The sequence below is a fragment of the Procambarus clarkii genome, chromosome 5, assembly GCF_040958095.1.
Source record: "Procambarus clarkii isolate CNS0578487 chromosome 5, FALCON_Pclarkii_2.0, whole genome shotgun sequence".
Taxonomy (NCBI): Eukaryota; Metazoa; Arthropoda; class Malacostraca; order Decapoda; family Cambaridae; genus Procambarus; species Procambarus clarkii.
The window spans coordinates 4,379,468-4,402,819 of NC_091154.1; the positions used below are offsets into that span (position 1 = coordinate 4,379,468).

Sequence of the window (23,352 nt, forward strand, 5' to 3'; positions counted from 1 at the left end):
TGCAGCGGAGGCTACAGAGCCCGGTCTTCCAATACGGACTCGGGGGCTTGGTCGCCCACCCCACGAGCTTGAGAAGGTATACCAGAAGCAGCCGAAACAGGGGTTATCATTACGAAAAGAAGAATTCATTCACGAATGTGCCCCCACACCCACCATGGAGCCACAATTAGAGGCAGGACACCCAACAAGAAGCTATCGCCGATCATGCCGGGGCCTCCTAGGGGTGCGTCGTGAGTATACGCCCCACAAACGCCACCTTAAGAAACCGACAGTCCGTCGAGATCGGGTTCAGTGACGAAAGGAGGATTGACAATAAAAGGTTCCCCTCGCTCTCGACGGCGGGTACTACAGTTCTACGGTGCAAGAGTATGCCTCCTCAAGCACCCGGGCGTCAATACAAAAGGCCAAAAGAATGATCAAAACTGGCACAAGGTCAGCAGGAAGTGACAACGAGAAAGGAGAAAAGGGGGGGGGGGGGGGTGGGGGAGAAAAAGAAACAGAAGGAAAAGGCGTCCAGCAAAATTTGAGAGGACAGCAGCAGGAGCACAAAGCTACAAAAGGACAGGGGGGACCTCCCCAAGAAGCATCACACTCCGGCAGGCGCCCACTAAGCCCCCCTCACGGCAGCAACGAGCTGAACAGGAAGGAAGGGGGGTGGGGTTGCTAATATAAAATAAGTGTTTCTTTGATAAATTATTGGACAATCTAAACAAGAACTACAGTACTGTATAAATCAAACGCCTTTTTTTATTTTTTTTTACTAAAAAATTCACTTTTAAATATTGTGATTTCTTGGGATTCAAGAAATGATCACGTTTAATGTAGAATGATAACATTAATGATAAAAAAAACCTTTGCAGTACAACATTATCCTACAAAAAAAAAAAAAAAAACCTTTTGCTTCGAGGGGCAAGTTTATTGGGCAGCGCCACTCATCCTGTGAGTGGACACACTGCCATAGTGACAGTATTGAGCAGCGCCAATGACAGTATTAAGCAGCGCCACTCATCCTACGAGTGGACACATCCCTAATAGGAAGAAAACCCGCCGGGTTCATCCTGTCACTTGTACCCAGACACAGCTGGGACTTGCTTAACTGTCAAGTAAACAGGTTCTTAAACAAGATTAACATTCGTCAACCCTTAAAATCTTATATTATCGTGCGGGTGCAAAATGGGGAAATCTTGTGTAAAGTATCTATATATGACAAATAGTATTTTCCTAACTCAATGTGGGGTTTACTATTCTACACATTTAAGCTATTTAACCCGACCCTTAACCGTCTGGCTGAGAGTGTTTGAATTTTGTATTCAATGCCAAAAAACTGTTTACGTTGAGTCAATATTATAAATATGCTCCATTGTGTGTAAAACTTCACATACAGAACATTAAAAATTTCATCACATTTCAGAATATCAATGCTCACATTTGGCAGGTATTCTATGCTTATCAGATCACTGAACACAATATGTAACTTCAGATTTATATAAACATTTAAATTTACATCACAATATTCATCACATTGACAGGAATGAGTGAAGCTTCTCGGGCAACAAAAATGTCAATAAAAGTTCATATTCGTTTAAAATATAAAAGGTAGTTCATCTTATTTGGCATCATATATATACTTATGTACACAATCTGCTGACTAGTTGGCTCTCACCTCAGGATAATGTGACCATCAAATACTGGTCAACCAGTATTTCTTAGACCAGTCAAGAGACTGGTCTAAGAAAATTGAACGATGTTAACACTAAATAAACAAAACTCTTGCCTATATACAAATGGACAAAAACAACATTTTTCCAGTCCCAAACGCCTCTTCAAGATTATACAAAGTGGTCAAGCACCTGGCTCAAGGTAGACCTAAACCTGAATACCGTATCGTACCCTAGTCTATGGACTTAGGGAGGGGAAGATCAGGCCACGGGGCCATTGATCCCTGGAACTTCTTTGGTGATCCGTCTGGTAGCCTCACTGGCCTTTTCAATCTGACTGGTATAGCCTCACTAGCCTTGGGAATCAGTCTGGTAGCCTCACTAGCCTTGGGAATCAGTCTGGTAGCCTCACTAGCCTTGGGAATCAGTCTGGTAGCCTCACTAGCCTTGGGAATCAGTCTGGTAGCCTCACTAGCCTTGGGAATCAGTCTGGTAGCCTCACTAGCCTTGGGAATCAGTCTGGTAGCCTCACTAGCCTTGGGAATCAGTCTGGTAGCCTCACTAGCCTTGGGAATCTGTAATCTGGAAATTTGAAAATTCTTTAGTCTGAGTAGGCTACACTGAACAGTCTCGAAATCAGCTAACCAGAACAGATTTATATAATTCAAAAGTGATGCAAGCTGTATAGTATTGCATTCTAATTATAATATAATATATTATAAAATATAATATATTATAAAATATAATATATTATAAAATATACCGGCACCGAGTCTGGAATTATGAACAGGAAAATTGAACCTGTGACTTAGTAACTATATATCACACAAGCTGAACTGAAGGCCATTCCGGCTGGTTTGGAAGAAGTCCAGCAATATGAAAATAGTTTTATTTGTCGATGGCCGAGGAGCAGTTGATTCTTTAAACAATCTTAATCCAATCTTCATGACCATAGTTTAGGTTGGTAAGAATAGGATAAATGAGACAGGTGAAAGGTCACAAAAAAATTAAATTCATGTGGATTCCATCTCATGTTGGAATAGTGGTCAACGAGGTGGCGGAACACCACATCAAAACCACAAGTTGACCGTGAATGTATTTTAACAATGAGACAAATAAGAGAATCTTGTGTATCTTAAATGAGTGGAGGTGTCCTTACCGGAGGTGGCGGCCTCAGCCACCACCAACACCCCTCCCTCGTCACCACCACCACAACCATTACCACCACCACCACAACCATCACCACCACCACTGACACCATGCAAAGCCAACATCCACCATCACCACCACAACCGGTATCAAGTACCAACCACAACCACAGATCAACAACATATTAGCCCTGTATAATATCACCTTATCATTCGCTATCTAATCTGATTAGATCCTATTTACCCTCATAAATAGTAGCCCATGCACTTAGTCTGATTGGTACAGCGACGGATTCACTTCTTGCTGGGTCGCCGCTCAATCCCCAATGGTCCAAGTGGTTAGAAACAGAAATAAGAAATATTCAGGCTTAGAAGTGGTGAGGAGCGGTAATGTATGAGAGAAGTCAAACCTTGCAACACAATCATGTATGACTCGAAACACAAATTTATCGTAAAAGAAAGGGAAATATCAGGTGAAAGCGCCAAGCCATTACGACTATATATCACTGGGAAGGAATGGTGCCCAACCACTGGGTGGACGGTCTGGGATTGAACTCTGCCCTGCATGGTAAAGGAGATATGCTCTAAAGTGACTCTGTACACATGCGGCTCAGGCTTGGGTATACATACAACTAGGAATATGGAACAGGTGTGCACACGGCTAAGACGGAACAGGTGTGCACACGGCTAAGACGGAACAGGTGTGCACACGGCTAAGACGGAACAGGTGTGCACACGGCTAAGACGGAACAGGTGTGCACACGGCTAAGACGGAACAGGTGTGCACACGGCTAAGACGGAACAGGTGTGCACACGGCTAAGACGGAACAGGTGTGCACACGGCTAAGACGGAACAGGTGTGCACACGGCTAAGACGGAACAGAAGCGAACAGTGTGAACTACAGAACCTACACACTTGCTACTTCAGGTTAGGCTAGGTTAAGGAAAGGTAATGTTAAGGTTAGGCCATGGTTAGGGCAAGGCCAAGGTTAAGGCAAGGCCAAGGTTAAGCTTAACGTTAAGTTATGGGTAGGCTAAGGTATGGTAAGGTTAAGGCTAGGGCAAGTTAAAGGAAGGTTAAGGTTAATAAAAGACTATGGCAAGAATAAGGCTAGGTTAAGGCAAGGTTAAGGAAGGGTAGGGCAAGTTTAGAGTAGACTAAGGTCAAGGTTAAGGTAAAGATAAGGTTAATGTAATATATGGTTAAGGTATGGTAAAGCAAGCTTAAGGTAAGGGTAAGAATAGGTTAAAGTAAGGTTAGGGTAAGTTTAAGGTCAAAGGCAAGGTTAAAGGTTAATGCAAGGTTACGGTAAGGTTAAGGTAGATTACGAGGTGCGTTAGGTTAAATTATGTAAAGTAACATGGGGTTAGTGAGGCAGAGATAGGGGCGGGGCGGGGCGGGGCCGGGCGGAGTGAGGCTAGGCTAGTATGCTACAAGTATATGCGCCGGCTTCCTGTCCCCGCCGAGGCCACTAGTGATAGTGGCCCACAGGTAAACTCGGTTAAACCCTTATACATTACCTAAAAATTCAACACCCCTGGTAAACCATTGTCTACTTTCCCTAAACAATATTAATATCTACCTTAGCTGAGAGGAGGAAGGTGACGGGTCCAAGGTAGATGTTGGGGGTCCAGGGTAGATGTTGGGAGTCCAGGGAAGATGGTGGGAGTCCAGGGAAGATGGTGGGAGTCCAGGGAAGATGGTGGGGCCCCGGGTAAATGCTGTTTACCGGTTTACGGTAAACAACGGTTTACACGCGGTTGAAATTAAATCTGGGTGAGACATAAAATAAAAATATGCTGCACAAATGATGTTAGGTAAGGAGAAGGGTAAAAATGTAAAAAACTTTATTTATTGAATACTTAAAGCTATAATTATGACTATATAGACTATTAAAAAAGAGCCCGGGTAGATGTTGAGGGATGCTAGAGGCTCAGAGTGGATGCTGGGGGCCCATGGTAGATGCTGGGGGGGGGGGGAGGCGTTCTACTCGACAGAGTCCAGCTACCTGGGAGTTCTCTCCTACGCCATGCTAGCTGTCACTCGCCTCAAGGCATCGGTTTCCTGCACCAAGCGATCCGCCACCCTCCTCAAGGCATCGGTTTCCTTCACCAAGCGATCCCCCACCTTTATCAAGCCATTTGTTTCCCGCGTCAAGCGAGCTACGTCCCGCTTCAAGCGAGGTGTCCCCAGCGTCGAGCCATCTGCCACCATCGACATTCGAGTTACCACCTGCATCAGGTGATCTGTCACCTCCCACAGGTGATCTGTCGCCTGCGTCAAGAGAGTTGTCATCTGCGTCAGGCGAGCTGTCACTTGCGTTAAGCGAGCTTCCTGCTGCATCCGGTAACTTTGGTCTAACGAACTGTTGCTGGCAGCGTCCCCCATGTCCACTCAAAGCAAGCTGATCCAACACTGCGGGCCTTGCTGCTGAGTGGACAGCGTTCGGGGGTCGTTGTCCTAAGCAGGGTTGCCAGATCCGAATTGTCAAATGTCGCGAAATTTTAATTAAAGTCCCCCAATATTTTGTTTATCAACTGAGACGGTTTTCATTGCAATATATTTTAATACATAAAATAATACAACATGATTTAATGATTGTATTAATATTATCACTGAATGTATTTAATAATATATTGAAGGTAGAACAACCCGGCCTCACACTAGGCTGGTTAGAGCAGCGGCCGGCCTCCCAGGACACATTCATCAATTTTATCAAACTGTGTATTAAAAATTTGTTTACACTTATATATAAATTAATATTATTATACTTAAAATTCTTTGTATAGTTAGGCACAGGTCAAACTAGGTGTTTAGGTTCTGTTGGCGATTATTTGTAATTTTAGTTCGTGAGTGAAGCATTTGAAGATTTTTGGTTCGAACAGAGGACGTGAGCGAAACACATTTTCCGGAAGTGTTCGGACGTCATCAGTTGAGAGTCCAGCCCGTCCTCCAAACAAAGACATAAAAGTGATTCCATGCACCCGCCAAACTCCCTGTTTATGAATGAAAAACGGTTTACACGCGACTGACAACTGCTGACATTCGAACACTTCTGGAACAAGTGGTTCACTGACGACTATTGTTCGAACCACAACGCTATAAATGCTTCACCCACGTACTACAAATACAAATAATCGCCAACAGAATCTAAACATCTAACCTAACCTATGCCTATAGATGCACAATGTGCTAAAATATTATAATATTCACTTGCATTTGCGAATATTCTTGTTTTGAATGAACAGCATGTTAAAATTTATGAATGCGTCATTGGGGTCGACCGCTGGATGGAATGGATTTGAGTCGAGAACGGGTTGCAAGAGGATTAAGAAAAAGTTAAGATAACGGCAATGATGGACAGCAGTAACACCCTTAAGCATTATACAATAATAAACACAAATTCTTCCTCTACTGGCCGAGGAGGATTGACTGGGCGCTAATCCTTAACTGTAGCCTCTGTTCACCCAACAGTGAAATAAGTGGGATGGTATAGAGGCCCACACAACCCATACCTGTCCTGTGAGTGCCAGTGTGGACTGTCACTCACCACCACAACTACCACCACCACAATCACAACCACCACCACACCCATCACCACCACCACAAAGACCACCCCCATCACAATCACCACATCAACTAACTCCATCACCACCACAAATTACAAAGTAAATGTCCATCAATATTGCACAATCATTGCATACTCTTGCAAGCGATACTTTTTGAGTACATCTGGCCCTCCGTCGGCTGGGTTTTGCCCGTTCAAATGTTCACTTAAGCTGTTCACCCGGGCCGGTTTATATGACCTGCTCCTGGTTGTCAAAGTTCACTGAGTGAACATCCAGAGGCTGAACATTATTGGTGGGGTGATGAACATGGCGGGAAGAACAAGTGAACAATACGAACACGATGAACATGTGAACTTTTGGACAAATTCCATCCCCCCTCTTGCAGTTTTCACAATATGATGCCTATTTGAAATATTTCGCCTGAGAGTTATTTGTGAGCGGAATTTTGGGTGATTGGACGAATTTGGAGTTGTATATGTATTATATAGCACTGAGCTATGTAGCCCTAAGCTATGTAGCCCTGAGCTATGTAGCCCTGGGGCCGGATTCAGGAAGGTACTTACGAAGGTTTTTCCTCTTAGCTAAGTGCGTTTTCCGTCTTAGCGCCTTCGTGGCGGCTACGTCCGTATTCAATTAACTACCCCAAGTGGAAAAACCTTCTTAAGTTCATTCCGGGATTTAAGTGTGGTTTCGACCACTCGTAGCTTTACGTAAACTGGATATAAGTCATTTGTTCTCTACTACATAACACTGGGATCGATTTATGATATTGGAACATGACCAAAATATTATAGCTGGTGAATCTAGTGGAGAGGAATCCTTCGTGTTAGTTATATATGCATTCTCTGCTTGGAACTTGAAGTAAATATGTGTTTGATGATAGTAGAATTAGTTTTATAATAGCAGGATATTATACCAGTAGTTATTAAGTAAATAAACACTGGTGATCATGAAATATGAGAGAAGGTGATGAGCCCTGCCTGATGGGATCATTTACTATCACCAAATGCCCCTGTTCACCTAGTAGTAAGGGTGTACCTTAGCTATACATACCCATTTCTAATTTATTTAGTTTGGTTTTATTTTGAAATTAAATCTGGGTGAGACATAAAATAAAAATATGCTGCACAAATGATGTTAGGTAAGGAGAAGGGTAAAAATGTAAAAAACTTTATTTATTGAATACTTAAAGCTATAATTATGACTATATAGACTATTAAAAAAGAGAGAGGGAAGTAGGGGTCCAAGACCTCTTCCTGTTATACAATTTGGGTGTGGAACAAGTAATTATCAAAAGAAGGCACCATGCCGGGAAGGCTATGTAGCAGTAAGGCAGTGAGGTAAGGCAGCTACTTATTTGAGAAATGCTTATTTTATTTACCTTATAAGCTGAGGCAACTTATTTTATTTGAGGAATACTCAGCTGATTCCTCTACATTTAGCATGGAACAAATTTGTGTCCAAGACCTCTTCCTGTTACTCAATTTGGCTGTGTGTAACCAAACTCGAAGTGCTCTACAAATCAAGGGACCCAGAATGTGGAATGACCTCCCGAATCATGTCAAAGGCTGTACCTCTCTCAACCAGTTTAAGAGTTAAACCAAGTACTGCCTAATTAACTCCATGTAACCTAACTTACCTCCTAAATGTCAACCCATGTCTTGCTATTTTTTAAACAACGCTGTTCACCAACATGTGCAATTGCTGATTTATGCTATGTTAACCCCCTTTTTGTATTTTTTATTCCTTCTTTCAACACAATTTATACCTAATCCCGATTACTATTAAGTTTTAGTCTGTTTTTTTTCCCCCACACCGTGCCCGAAATGCTATGAGTATTAGTGGCTTTAGGTATTGTATGTACTAGCTCTGTCTATAAATCCAACATTATGTTTGTAAATCAACTGTATGTACTTTTCCTGAATAAAATGTATTTATTATTTATTTTTTAATCAGTAAGTATTAAAAGAAGGCACCAAGCTGGGAAGGCTATGTAGCACTATTGTGTGTAACAATAAACCATTTTTTTTTTTTGACAAATAATGCACCTGTATGGGAAAACAAATCCTGTCAGCTGTAAAAATATTGATGCAGTTATTTAAATGAAAAATATAATGAAAGAAATATTACTGGTTTATTTTTATCCTATCTTTTAGTACTGTACAGTATATCCAAGGAAGTGAAAAATTGAGACATAATGCACAATTTAATGAATGATTAGCATGGATTAGCAGTTCAAAAGAAATATGACTATTACATATCAACATGAGATCTTAATGATCCATGGTCAATATGATTTAATAAGGATAATACAGTACTGTATTTGTAATACAAACTATAATTTAAATTCTTTATTACTGATTTTTTTTATTAAGAAGATTAGGTATACACAGCAATGTGCTGCTACCCTATTCTATATGGAATATTACACAGTGTAGATAAAAAACTAGCTATAAGTTTATCTAATACTCCCATCTCACAGGATGGTTAGACATACTGTACATGGAATCAATTTAGAAAATACCAGCCTCAATACAAAAAACAAATCAACTCTGACTAAACAACTCTAAGCAATTTTCACAAGAGGTAAGCACTGAATCATGGAAACATTATATTAAAATTACTCTTACCAGTTTCTACAAAACTCCTCTCAAACAATGTATTTTTAAACATGTTTAGGTATACACAGCAATGTGCTGCTTCCCTATTCTGTATAAAGGACCACACAGTGTAGATCAAAAACCAGCTACAAGCTCATCCAACATCCTCACCTCACAGGATGGCCAGTCATACATGGAATTAGGAGAGAACAAAATACTTAATGCTGATCTATTAGCCTCCACTGGCAAAATCTGGGTGCAGCACAAGAATATCTTCCAATATTCCTGAGTGTATGAAGTAATTACAGAGCTCAAAATACCTCATACCATTTGGTATGAAGTCACTGATAACAGGACAATCACAGATATAGTGTTGGAGAGTATGTTCTCTCAAGTAGGACTGAAAACAGATGTTTTTTTTTCCACCAAGAGGGCTATAAACCCATGGAACCACCTACCCGCTGAAGCCGTAAATGCCAAATTCCAGCTAAAAAGTAAGTAAGTAAGTAATTATCAAAAGAAGGCACCAAACCGGGAAGGCTATGTAGCACCATCAAATACGCAAAATAATCAGAGGGCGCTAAATATCACCAAGGATGCCAATACGAGAACAAAAACGCATAAGGCGAACGATATCAAAAGTATCCGAGTCACCAAGAATTCTATCGAGGGACAGGTGACCGCGAGGGGCGGTCGGAAAGCAAGACACACGCTCGTCCTGGAAGTCAGGACATTCAAGAAGGACATGCACGACCGTAAGAGGGACAATGCAACTAGGACAATAAGGAGCAGGGCGGCGCTCCATCAAGTGACCATGGGTTAAGCGAGTATGGCCAATACGCAACCTCGCCAGAGCTGTTTCCCACCGCCGGTTACGGTGGAAGGAGGACGGCCACGAGGAAACACAACATTTAAGAGTACGTAGCTTGTTACCAGTAACAGACAACCAAGAAGCCTGCCAACGGGTAAGAACTGAGGAATGGATAACTGGGTAAAAGTCGGAATACGGAATGCCTTTACGAGAGATGGGACAAGAGCGGACAGCTTCCTTAGCGGCAGCATCCGCACGCTCATTTAAAGACACACCAATAAGGCTGGGAACCCAACAAAACTCAACCGACTTAAATTTACTGTGAACGAGAAACAGCCAATGCTGGATCTCGACAACTACTGGATGAACCGGATTAAAGGACTCAAGAGCCATGAGGGCACTACGAGAGTCAACAACAACTGCAAAGGAAGACTGATAACGAGAAAGCAGGAGACGAAGAGCATAGAGAATAGCATAAAGTTCTGCTGTAAAGATGCTAGTCTCCGGAGGCAAGCGACACATATAAGTGCGATCAGGAAAAACAACAGAGTAGCCAACACCGTCCGCTGACTTAGACCCATCGGTGAAGACAGAAACGGAGCAGGAGTGAGAAGAAAAGTGCTCGAGGAAAAGGCGTTTTAGAACCGTAGGAGGGGTAAAAGCTTTAGTGATACGGGTCAAGGAAGTACAAAACCGCGGAAGAGGGACCCTCCACGGGGGCAAAGAAGGAACAACACGAGGAGAAACATCAGAAATACGAACGGAGAGAGAATCCTGTAGGCGAGATAACCGGACAGAAAGAGGGAGGTGGTGAAGAGGAACAGGAACCGCAGGAGGGGTAAAAGTTAAAGCACGACAGAGGCGAGAGGAAGGATGTTGTATGGACCGCGCAAGATAGCGAAGACAGTAGTGATCACGGCGGTCCTGGAGAGACAGGAAGCCAGTGTCAACATACAAGCTAAGGATGGGAGTCGAACGAAAGGCACCAGAACTGAGGCGCAACCCAGTATGGTGCAAAGCATCAAGACGGCGAAGAGTAGAAGGAGAAGCAGACGAGTAAGCAGGGCAACCATAATCGAGCTTAGACAGGACGAGAGAGGAATGTAAAGCAAGGAGAGTGCGCCTATCTGCCCCCCAAGAAGTATGGGACAAGACCCGAAGGAGGGTAAGGGCCTTAGAGCACTCAACACGGAGGTAAGAGATATGGGGAGACCAAGACAAACGAGTGTCAAGGAATAACCCCAAAAGCTTCGCGGAATCTTTGTATTCAAGGGGATGACCATAAAGTGACAAAGAGGGACGAAGAACAACCCGTTTCCGCGTAAAAGTCATGGCACAAGTCTTAGAAGTAGAGAACTTGAAGCCATGACCTGTGGCCCAAGACGACACGGCATCAATTGCAAGTTGAAGCCGGCGTTGAAGGAGAGGCGAATCATCACCCTGACAACAAAGGGTAAGATCATCGACATAGAGAGCGGAGAAGACACCAGAAGGAAGAGAGGAAAGAAGACCATTGAGGGCAACCAGAAAAATAGTGCTCAGAACACTACCCTGGGGCACACCTTCGTATTGCTGAAAAGAGGGAGAGAGAGCGGTACCAAGGCGCACCCGAAAGGAACGACGAGAGAGGAAGCTGCGGAGAAAGAGAGGGAGATGACCACGAAGGCCAAAAGAATGAAGTTGAGATAGGATATGATAACGCCAAGTGGTGTCGTAAGCCTTTTCTAGGTCAAAAAGGACGGTAACAACGGAGGTCTTCGCAGCAAAAGCAGTACGAATATAGACCTCCAAGTTCACCAGGACATCTGTCGTGCTGCGGCACTTGCGGAAACCAAATTGAGAAGGGGAGAGGAGGTGATGGTGTCCCAGGAACCACATCAGACGAACGTTAACCATACGTTCAAAGAGTTTGCAGACACAACTTGTGAGAGCAATAGGGCGAAAGTCCTTAGGGGAAGTACCCAGAGACCCCGGTTTGCAAACAGGGAGGACAACGGCATCGAGCCAGTCCTCAGGGACTGACGACGACTCCCAGATCCGATTATACAGACTCAGTAAATACTGAGACGTGCTCGGAGGGAGATGGTGAAGCATCTCATAATGAATACCATCGGAGCCCGCCGCCGTAGAACCGCAGAGGGCCAGGGCAGAACGAAGTTCAGAGAGAGAGAAGGGATCATTATAGGGAAGCTGAAGATGAGTGCAGAAATCTAAAGGACGAGACTCAAGGACAGGTTTACGAAGAAGGAAAGATTGGGGAAGATGAAGACCAGAGCTAACATAAGAAAAGTGGGAACCCAGTTCGGAAGCGACCTGCAACGGGTCCGCCACAAGAGTATCATGGAGGTGAAGGACCGGTGAAACATCGGGAACGAACTTACCCGCTATCTTGCGGATACGCTTCCAGATCTGGGCCAGAGGGGTCTCGGACGTAATTGTTGAGACATAAGATGCCCAACATTCACGTTTAGCCGTACGGATGGCCCTACGGGCCACCGCACTCGCTTTCCGAAAGAAAAGAAAAGAATCGGTCGTCTGCCTACGGCGGTGCCTCTTCCAGGCTGCACGCTTACAGCGGACAGCCCGAGCACAGTCCGCATTCCACCAGGGAACGCACTTCCGTGGACCCCGAGAGGAAGAGCGAGGAATAGAGCGGAGGGCAGCGTTGAAGACAGTGTCATGAAAAAGGAGGAGAGCGCGAGAGAGAGGCAGAAGGGAGAGGTCAGGGAGAGCAGCACTGAGGGTAAATAGGGTCCAGTCTGCCTTAGCAAACTGCCACCTAGGGAAAGAGAGGGAAGGGCGAAAAGAGAAAAAGGAAACAAGGATGGGGAAATGATCACTTCCATGGAGGTCATCAAGAACCTGCCACGTGAAATCTAAGTAAAGAGAAGAAGAGCAGAGAGAAAGATCAAGACAAGAAAGGGTGCGAGTCCGAGAGTCCAAATGAGTGGGCTCACCAGAATTCAGAAGAGACAGGGAAGAAGAGAGGAGAAACGGCTCAAGGAGGCGACCCCGGGTATTCGTCAGAACGTCACCCCAAAGAGAATGACGACAATTGAAGTCACCCAGCAGGAGCACAGGCTCCGGCAAGGAGTCCAGGAGGTGTTTCAAATCAGGAAGAGAGAGCGGGACACTCGGGGGGAGATAAATGGAACAAACTGTGTACCATTTCCCCACAAAGATACGAGCAGCAGAACAATGGAGAGGTGAAGGAAAAAGTAAAGGAACAAAGGGAACATCAGCCCGAATCAAAAGAGCAGAAGAATTAGAAGCCCCAGCAATGGCTGGGGGGGGGGGGGGAGAGAAAGGAATAGCCACGAAAACGACCAGGACGAGCACCAAGCATTGGCTCCTGGAGACAGACACAAAGGGGCGAAAACCGCGAAATCAGAAGTTGGAGTTCGAGGAAATTGGCGTAATAACCTCGAACGTTCCATTGAAGAATGGACAACGACGAGAAGAGAAAGGACAAAAACAGAGAACAAGGAAGAAACAAAGGCGAAAGACCAACAGAGCACGTCAAAGAATATCAGGGTCGGGATCAGGGTCAGCAAAGTCAGGGTTAGGGGGCATGGGTAAACTGAGCAAAGACGGAGGGAAGGAAACGGGAGAACAGAGCAGAGGTGGGCGGGCAGGGTCTGGAGGAGGAGGAGGAGGAGGAGGAGGAGGAAGAGGAGGAGACAACGAAGAGGAGCCGTCAAGGACAGCAGCAGGAGGAGGGGGAGTAGAAAGAGGGGAGCGCACCCCAGCAAGAGCAGCAACCGAAAGGGAAGCAGAGGCCAAAGAAACCTCCATAGCAGGAACAGGGGGCGCAAGCACTGAAACGGGAGGGGAAGGAGCAACAGAGCCAGAAGGAGGAGCTGAGGAAGAAAGCGAAGCCTTCTTACCCGCCGGGGAAGAGGAAGGAGAGGAGCCAGGCTTACGCTTCTGACTTAAAGAGACAGGTGTCCCAGCAACTACGTACCGGGCAACGGATTCCAGTGTCTCAACAGGAGAAGCCGAACGAGAGCACACACGACGGCCGTTAGGAGAGCGATGGACATCCGCCCGCACCGACAGGAGGCGGGGAGAGCCGATAGATGGAGGAAGAGGATGGGAAGGAGGATCGGAGGGGGACGAGGAAGAAGACACAGAAGACACGACAGACCGGGTAGAAGGAAGGGGAACCCCAGACAGAGGACCAGGAGGAGGATCCTTCGGGAGAGAACCCAAAGGGACAGAGGAGGGGGCAGTGGGCGCATCAGGGTCCAAGGCCCGGAAACGGTTGTGAGTCTGAGGAAGGCGGGAAGGACGAGGAGAGGAAGAGCGCAACACGCGAGCATAAGAGATATTAGCATAAGGCGGGAGCCGGCGAACCTGGCGCCTCGCCTCAGGAAAAGATAAACGCTCCCGGTGCTTCAGGTTGAGGACGGCTGCCTCAAGCTTGTAATGGACACACGCACGGGAGAAGGTAGGATGGGCCTCTCCGCAGTTGAGGCAGCGAGCCTGGGGAGAAGTGCACTCCGACTTAGAGTGACCTTCGCAACCACACAAAGGACAGAGAGAGACAGTCCCGGAGCAGCGGAGGGCACCATGCCCAAACCTCCAGCACTTATTACAAAGTCGAGGAGAAGGAATATACTCCTGGACAGAGCACCTGGCACCAGCAAGAATGACAGAGGATGGAAGGGTCCTACTATCAAAGGTGATCTTCACAACGCGAAGGGGTTGACGGCGACGACCACGAGGGGGACGAGTAAACGAGTCAACCTGGAGGACAGAATGGCATTGGGCATCAAGGATATGCCGAATATCATCGTGGCAATCCTGCAGATTCCGAACACCGGTTGGAACATGGGGTGGGAGGAGAATAGTGCCAACACTGGAATTCATCTGAACGTTCTTGGAGACCCGAACAGGGGTCTCGCCAAGGCAAGATAAGGCAGCCAAGCGGGAAGCCGCATCCTGAGAAGGAGCAGCAACGACACGTGTACCGAGACGAGTGGGGTTGAAAGTAACACACGCATCCACGGAATCCACAAGATGCCGATGGAGGGAGAAATCGTCAGGAGGCGCAGAATCAAGAGGGAGGAGATCAAAGTATTTGGCCGATGAAGCAGGACCAAACAAGGCCTGATACGCATCAGCACGGGAAGGAATCGAGCGAGTGCGGTTGGGGCGCGAACGGCGTTGAGAACCCCTAGAGAGAGAGGGGTCAAAAGGCGCAGTAGTCACAACGAAAGACTTAGCCACACCAGGGGACGAAGTGGTCACCACCGGGGGCTGGAGGCTCGACCCAACCTCAGAGGAGGGAGGGGAGCTGGGGGAAGAAGTCAGGACGGTCAAAGGAGGAGCAAGGTCGGGGCCCAACGCAGGGGGAGCTACAGAGCCCGGTCTTCCAATACAGGCCGACTCGGGGGCTTGGTCGCCCACCCCACGAGCCTGAGAGGGTACAACGGAAACATTCAACGACATAGAGACGAAAAGTGACAAATTCATCCACGAATGTGCCCCCATACCCACCATGGAGCCACAATTAGAGGCAGGACACCCAACAGGAAGCTATCGCCGATCATGCCGGGGCCCCCTAGGGGTGCGTCGTGAGTATACGCCCCACAAACGCCACCTTAAGAACCGTCAGTCCGTCGAGATCGGGTTCAGCGACGAAAGGAGATTTGACAATAAAAGGTTCCCCTCGCTCGAGACGTCGGGTACCACAGTTCTACGGGTGCAAGAGTATGCCTCCTCAAGCACCCGGGCGTCAAAATAGAAGAAGTCCAAAGAAATAATTCAAAACAAGCAAAAGGTCGGCAGGAAACGACAAGCAGATAGGAGAAGAGGGGGGAGAAAAACGAAACACAAGGAAAAGGAAAAGCGATCCGGCACAATTGGAGAAGACAGCAGCATGAGTGCAATGCCAGAAAAGGACAGAGGACTGCCCAACGGAGCATCACACTCCGGCAGCCGTCCACCAAGCCCCCTCACGACGCCAACGGGCCGGAAGGGGAGGGGGAGCCGTCCACTAAGCCCCCCTCACGACGCCAACGAGCTGAGCGGGGAGGGGGGGGGGCGCTAATATAAAATAAGTGTTTCTTTGATAAATTATTGGACAATCTAAACAAGAACTACAGTACTGTATAAATCAAACGCCTTTATTTTTTTTCTAAAAAAATCACTTTTAAGTATTGTGATTTCTTGGGATTCAAGAAATTATCACGTTTTAATGTAGAATGATAACATTAATGATAAAAAAATTCTTTTGCAGTACAACATTATCCTACAAAAAAAAAAAAAAAAAAAACTTTTGCTTCAAGGGGCAAGTTTATTGGGCAGCGCCACTCATGTGAGTGGACACACTGCCATAGTGACAGTATTAAGCAGCGCCACTCATCCTATGAGTGGAAACATCCCTAATAGGAAGAAAACCCGCCGGGTTCATTCTGTCACTTGTACCCAGACACAGCTGGGACTTGCTTAACCGTCAAGTAAACAGGTTCTTAAACAAGATTAACATTCATCAACCCTTAAAATGTTATGTTATCATGCGGGTGCAAAATGGGGAAATCTTGTGGAAAGTATCTATATATGACAAATACTATTTTCCTAACTCAATGTGGGTTTACTGTTCTACACATTTAACCTATTTAACCCGACCCTTAACCGTCTGGTTGAGAGTGTTTGAATTTTGTATTCAATGCCAAAAAACTGTTTACGTTGAGTCAATATTATAAATATGCTCCATTGTGTAAAACTTCACATACAGAACAGTAAAAATTTCATCACATTTCAGGATATCAATGCTCACATTTGGCAGGTATTCTATGCTTATCAGATCACTGAACACAGAATATGTAACTTCAGATTTATATAAACATTTAAATTTACATCACAATATTCATCACGTTGACGGGAATGAGTGAAGCTTCTCGGGCAACAAAAATGTCAATAAAAGTGTTCATATTCGTTTCAAATATAAAGGTAGTTCATCTTATTTGGCATCATATATATATACTTATGTACACAATGTGCTGACTAGTTGGCTCTCACCTCAGGATAATGTGACCATCAAATACAAGAGACTGGTCTAAGAAAATTGAACGATGTGAACACGATATATACAAAACTCTTGCTATATACAAATGGGCAAGAACAACATTTTTCCAGGCCCAAATTCCTCTTCACATTATACAAAGTGGTCAAGCACCTGGCTCAAGGTGGACCTAAATCTGAATACCGTATCGTACCCTAGTCTATGGACTTAGCGAGGTGGAGATCAGGCCACGGGGCCATTGATCCCTGGAACCTCTTTGGTGATCCGTCTGGTAGCCTCACTAGCCTTGGGAATCAGTCTGGTAGCCTCACTAGCAATGGGAATCTGTTATCTGGAAATTTGAAAATTCTTTAGTCTGAGTAGGCTACACTGAACAGTCTCGAAATCAGCTAACCAGAACAGATTTATATAATTCAAAAGTGATGCAAGCTGTATAGTATTGCATTCTAAATATTATATATATATATATATATATATATATATATATATATATATATATATATAATATATATATAATATATATATAATATATATATAATATATATATAATATATATATAATATATATATAATATATATATAATATATATATAATATATATATAATATATATATAATATATATATAATATATATATAATATATATATAATATATATATAATATATATATAATATATATATAATATATATATAATATATATATAATATATATATATAATATATATATATATATAATATATATATATATATAATATATATATATATATAATATATATATATATATAATATATATATATATATAATATATATATATATATAATATATATATATATATAATATATATATATATATAATATATATATATATATAATATATATATATATATATATATATATAATATATATATATATATAATATATATATATATATATATATATATATATATATATATATATATATATATATATATATAATCAACAACAGTGTTCATTTACGTCGCTAGTCCCTCAATCAAATCCTTTATAGATGCATTTTTTAACAAAATGAGTTTGGCTAGTGTCATCAACCCAATAATTCTTGCATGTGATGTTTGAAAATTATCCAAAGAAAGGGGGGGGCCATTCTATGAGGTGTGGAGTGACTAAGTGGCATAATGTTTGTATAATAATGTCCATATGTCTGTCTTCCATTATGGAGCCACGAGTCGTGTGTGTGTGTGAGGGCCCATTACAGTCTAGCCAGGACCCATTTCCTGCCACCTATTTCAGTGGTAGGGAGGAAAGCCATGGGTATGGGTTACATGTAAAAGCTCACAGCTTGTTATTAATACGGAGAGGATATGGGTAGCGATTCTAGCCTAATGTGTGTGAAGCAGGGATCCGATTAACCACAAAGGGTGCATAGGACTGTGTGAATACTTTACATATTTTATAACTCAAAAAGACCAGCTGACTATGATGGTTGAGACAGGTGCTGCTCCTGCTGGGTGATGAATTCATTTTACAGTAGGCGCCAAACTCCACAATTGCTTGCATATGCCCTTCCAATAGTTAACATGTTCAGACTTGCTTGAGAGATGCACACACCTCCAGCAAACGAAGACACTTGCCACACAAGGCTAATGACCTCAGGGACTCGACAGTGTAGGAGGACTACTTCTCCCTGGAATATACAGAAAATTTAAGTTAAAATTTTACCCCAGAAGGTTAAAAGGATTCAGCATGAACCGGGACAACTACGGTGTATGGAAGCACGATAACTGGGTTACCAAGAGGCAATAGTTGACATATATTGTGACGGGTCGGTGGCGGAAGATGGCAGGACAGTTAATTGTAGTGTCCTGATAAAGGGAATCTTGAGGTTATCTTGAGATGATTTCGTGGCTTTTTAGTGTCCCCGCGGCCCGGTCCTCGACCAGGCCTCCACCCCCAGGAAGCAGCCCGTGACATCTGACTAACACCCAAGTACATATTTTACTGCTAGGTAACAGGGGCATAGGGTGAAAAACTCTACCCATTGTTTCTCGCCGGCGCCTGGGATCGAACCCAGGACCACAGGATCACAAGTCCAGCGTGCTTTCCGCTCGGCACCGAGTCTGGAATTATGAACAGGAAAATTGAACCTGTGACTTCGTAACTATATATCACCCACACAAGCTGAACTGAAGGCCATTCCGGCAGGTTTGGAAGAAGTCCAGCAATATGAAAATAGTTTTATTTGTCGATGGCCGAGGAGCAGTTGATTCTTTAAACAATCTAAATCCAATCTTCATGTCCATAGTTTAGGTTTGTAAGAATAGGATAAATGAGACACAGGTGAAAGGTCACAAAAAAATTAAGTTCATGTGGATTCCATCTCATGTTGGAATAGTGGTCAACGAGGTGGCGGAACACCACATCAAAACCACAAGTTGACAGTGAATGTGTTTTAACAATGAGACAAATAAGAGAATCTTTTTTATCTTAAAGGAGTGGAGGTGTCCTTACCGGAGGCGGCGGCCTCAGCCACCACCCCTCCCTCGTCACCACCACCACCACCAACACCCCTCCCTCGTCACCACCACCACAACCATCACCACCACCACCACAACCATCACCACTGACACCATGCAAAGCCAACATAAACCATCACCACCACAACCGGTATCAAGTACCAACCACAACCACAGATCAACAACATATTAGCCCTGTATAATATCACCTTATCATTCGCTATCTAATCTGATTAGATCCTATTTACCCTCATAAATAGTAGCCCATGCACTTAGTCTGATTGGTACAGCGACGGATTCACTTCTTGCTGGGTCGCCGCTCAATCCCCAATGGTCCAAGTGGTTAGAAACAGAAATAAGAAATATTCAGGCTTAGAAGTGGTGAGGAGCGGTAATGTATGAGAGAAGTCAAACCTTGCAACACAATCATGTATGACTCGAAACACAAATTTATCGTAAAAGAAAGGGAAATATCAGGTGAAAGCGCCAAGCCATTACGACTATATATCACTGGGAAGGAATGGTGCCCAACCACTGGGTGGACGGTCTGGGATTGAACTCTGCCCTGCATGGTAAAGGAGATATGCTCTAAAGTGACTCTGTACACATGCGGCTCAGGCTTGGGTATACATACAACTAGGAATATGGAACAGGTGTGCACACGGCTAAGACGGAACAGGTGTGCACACGGCTAAGACGGAACAGGTGTGCACACGGCTAAGACGGAACAGGTGTGCACACGGCTAAGACGGAACAGGTGTGCACACGGCTAAGACGGAACAGGTGTGCACACGGCTAAGACGGAACAGGTGTGCACACGGCTAAGACGGAACAGGTGTGCACACGGCTAAGACGGAACAGGTGTGCACACGGCTAAGACGGAACAGGTGTGCACACGGCTAAGACGGAACAGGTGTGCACACGGCTAAGACGGAACAGGTGTGCACACGGCTAAGACGGAACAGGTGTGCACACGGCTAAGACGGAACAGGTGTGCACACGGCCAAGACGGAACAGGTGTGCACACGGCCAAGACGGAACAGGTGTGCACACGGCCAAGACGGAACAGGTGTGCACACGGCTAAGACGGAACAGGTGTGCACACGGCTAAGACGGAACAGAAGCGAACAGTGTGAACTACAGAACCTACACACTTGCTACTTCAGGTTAGGCTAGGTTAAGGAAAGGTAATGTTAAGGTTAGGCCATGGTTAGGGCAAGGCCAAGGTTAAGGCAAGGCCAAGGTTAAGCTTAACGTTAAGTTATGGGTAGGCTAAGGTATGGTAAGGTTAAGGCTAGGGCAAGTTAAAGGAAGGTTAAGGTTAATAAAAGACTATGGCAAGAATAAGGCTAGGTTAAGGCAAGGTTAAGGAAGGGAAGGGCAAGTTTAGAGTAGACTAAGGTCAAGGTTAAGGTAAAGATAAGGTTAATGTAATATATGGTTAAGGTAAGGTAAAGCAAGCTTAAGGTAAGGGTAAGAATAGGTTAAAGTAAGGTTAGGGTAAGTTTAAGGTCAAAGGCAAGGTTAAAGGTTAATGCAAGGTTACGGTAAGGTTAAGGTAGATTACGAGGTGCGTTAGGTTAAATTATGTAAAGTAACATGGGGTTAGTGAGGCAGAGATAGGGGCGGGGCCGGGCGGAGTGAGGCAGAGATAGGGGCGGGGCCGGGCGGAGTGAGGCAGAGATAGGGGCGGGGCCGGGCGGAGTGAGGCTAGGCTAGTATGCTACAAGTATATATGCGCCGGCTTCCTGTCCCCGCCGAGGCCACTAGTGATAGTGGCCCACAGGTAAACTCGGTTAAACCCCTATACATTACCTAAAAATTCAACACCCCTGGTAAACCATTGTCTACTTTCCCTAAACAATATTAATATCTACCTTAGCTGAGAGGAGGAAGGTGACGGGTCCAAGGTAGATGTTGGGGGTCCAGGGTAGATGGTGGGAGTCCAGGGAAGATGGTGGGAGTCCAGGGAAGATGGTGGGAGTCCAGGGAAGATGGTGGGAGTCCAGGGAAGATGGTGGGAGTCCAGGGAAGATGGTGGGAGTCCAGGGAAGATGGTGGGAGTCCAGGGAAGATGGTGGGAGTCCAGGGAAGATGGTGGGAGTCCAGGGAAGATGGTGGGAGTCCAGGGAAGATGGTGGGAGTCCAGGGAAGATGGTGGGGCCCCGGGTAAATGCTGGGGGCACCGGGTAGATGTTGAGGGATGCTAGAGGCTCAGAGTGGATGCTGGGGGCCCATGGTAGATGCTGGGGGGGGGGGGGAGGCGTTCTACTCGACAGAGTCCAGCTACCTGGGAGTTCTCTCCTACGCCATGCTAGCTGTCACTCGCCTCAAGGCATCGGTTTCCTGCACCAAGCGATCCGCCACCCTCCTCAAGGCATCGGTTTCCTTCACCAAGCGATCCCCCACCTTTATCAAGCCATTTGTTTCCCGCGTCAAGCGAGCTACGTCCCGCTTCAAGCGAGGTGTCCCCAGCGTCGAGCCATCTGCCACCATCGACATTCGAGTTACCACCTGCATCAGGTGATCTGTCACCTCCCACAGGTGATCTGTCGCCTGCGTCAAGAGAGTTGTCATCTGCGTCAGGCGAGCTGTCACTTGCGTTAAGCGAGCTTCCTGCTGCATCCGGTAACTTTGGTCTAACGAACTGTTGCTGGCAGCGTCCCCCATGTCCACTCAAAGCAAGCTGATCCAACACTGCGGGCCTTGCTGCTGAGTGGACAGCGTTCGGGGGTCGTTGTCCTAAGCAGGGTTGCCAGATCCGAATTGTCAAATGTCGCGAAATTTTAATTAAAGTCCCCCAATATTTTGTTTATCAACTGAGACGGTTTTCATTGCAATATATTTTAATACATAAAATAATACAACATGATTTAATGATTGTATTAATATTATCACTGAATGTATTTAATAATATATTGAAGGTAGAACAACCCGGCCTCACACTAGGCTGGTTAGAGTAGCGGCCGGCCTCCCAGGACACATTCATCAATTTTATCAAACTGTGTATTAAAAATTTGTTTACACTTATATATAAATTAATATTATTATACTTAAAATTCTTTATATAGTTAGGCACAGGTCAAACTAGGTGTTTAGGTTCTGTTGGCGATTATTTGTAATTTTAGTTCGTGAGTGAAGCATTTGAAGATTTTTGGTTCGAACAGAGGACGTGAGCGAAACACATTTTCCGGAAGTGTTCGGACGTCATCAGTTGAGAGTCCAGCCCGTCCTCCAAACAAAGACATAAAAGTGATTCCATGCACCCGCCAAACTCCCTGTTTATGAATGAAAAACGGTTTACACACGACTGACAACTGCTGACATTCGAACACTTCTGGAACAAGTGGTTCACTGACGACTATTGTTCGAACCACAACGCTATAAATGCTTCACCCACGTACTACAAATACAAATAATCGCCAACAGAATCTAAACATCTAACCTAACCTATGCCTATAGATGCACAATATGCTAAAATATTATAATATTCACTTGCATTTGCGAACATTCTTGTTTTGAATGAACAGCATGTTAAAATTTATGAATGGGTCATTGGGGTCGACCGCTGGATGGAATGGATTTGAGTCGAGAACGGGTTGCAAGAGGATTAAGAAAAAGTTAAGATAACGGCAATGATGGACAGCAGTAACACACTTAAGCATTATACAATAATAAACAGAAATTCTTCCTCTACTGGCCGAGGAGGATTGACTGGGCGCTAATCCTTAACTGTAGCCTCTGTTCACCCAACAGTGAAATAAGTGGGATGGTATAGAGGCCCACACAACCCATACCTGTCCTGTGAGTGCCAGTGTGGACTGTCACTCACCACCACAATCACAACCACCACCACAACCATAACTACCACTACCACCACCTCCACAACCATCACCACAGCCACCACCACCACCAATACAACCACCACCACCACACCCATCACCACCACCACACCCATCACCACCACCACACCCATCACCACAACCACCACCACCACAAAGACCACCCCCATCACAACCACCACAATCACCACATCAACTAACTCC

The 23,352-nt window shown here is 44.9% G+C and overlaps 1 protein-coding gene across 6 annotated transcripts; it reads right to left on the reverse strand.

Annotated features, from left to right (window-relative positions):
- Positions 1–1,165: 1,165 nt before the first annotated feature.
- On the reverse strand, positions 1,166–22,183 carry LOC123765403 (uncharacterized). Of its 6 annotated transcripts, XR_011230981.1 has the most exons (4): positions 21,184–22,047; positions 18,261–18,477; positions 17,094–17,148; positions 1,166–2,005 (listed from the first exon to the last, which is right to left on the reverse strand). XR_011230981.1 is itself a non-coding variant. In XM_069338595.1 (2 exons), exons 1-2 carry the CDS (start codon positions 21,974–21,976, stop codon positions 18,468–18,470), a joined length of 351 nt encoding a protein of 116 aa, XP_069194696.1. In that variant the 5' UTR covers positions 21,977–22,040; the 3' UTR covers positions 17,797–18,467. The 6 variants fall into 6 exon arrangements, 1 of the variants encoding a protein (XP_069194696.1); XR_011230979.1 differs by lacking the exon at positions 17,094–17,148 and having other exon boundaries at positions 1,166–2,240; positions 21,184–22,046; XR_011230980.1 differs by lacking the exon at positions 1,166–2,005 and having other exon boundaries at positions 16,310–17,148; positions 21,184–22,046.
- Positions 22,184–23,352: the final 1,169 nt, after the last annotated feature.

Bases quoted from the DNA above. Each gene is read 5' to 3' on its own strand.
- LOC123765403 (XM_069338595.1), bottom strand. From the start codon at position 21,976: ATGGGGGACGCTGCCAGCAACAGTTCGTTAGACCAAAGTTACCGGATG.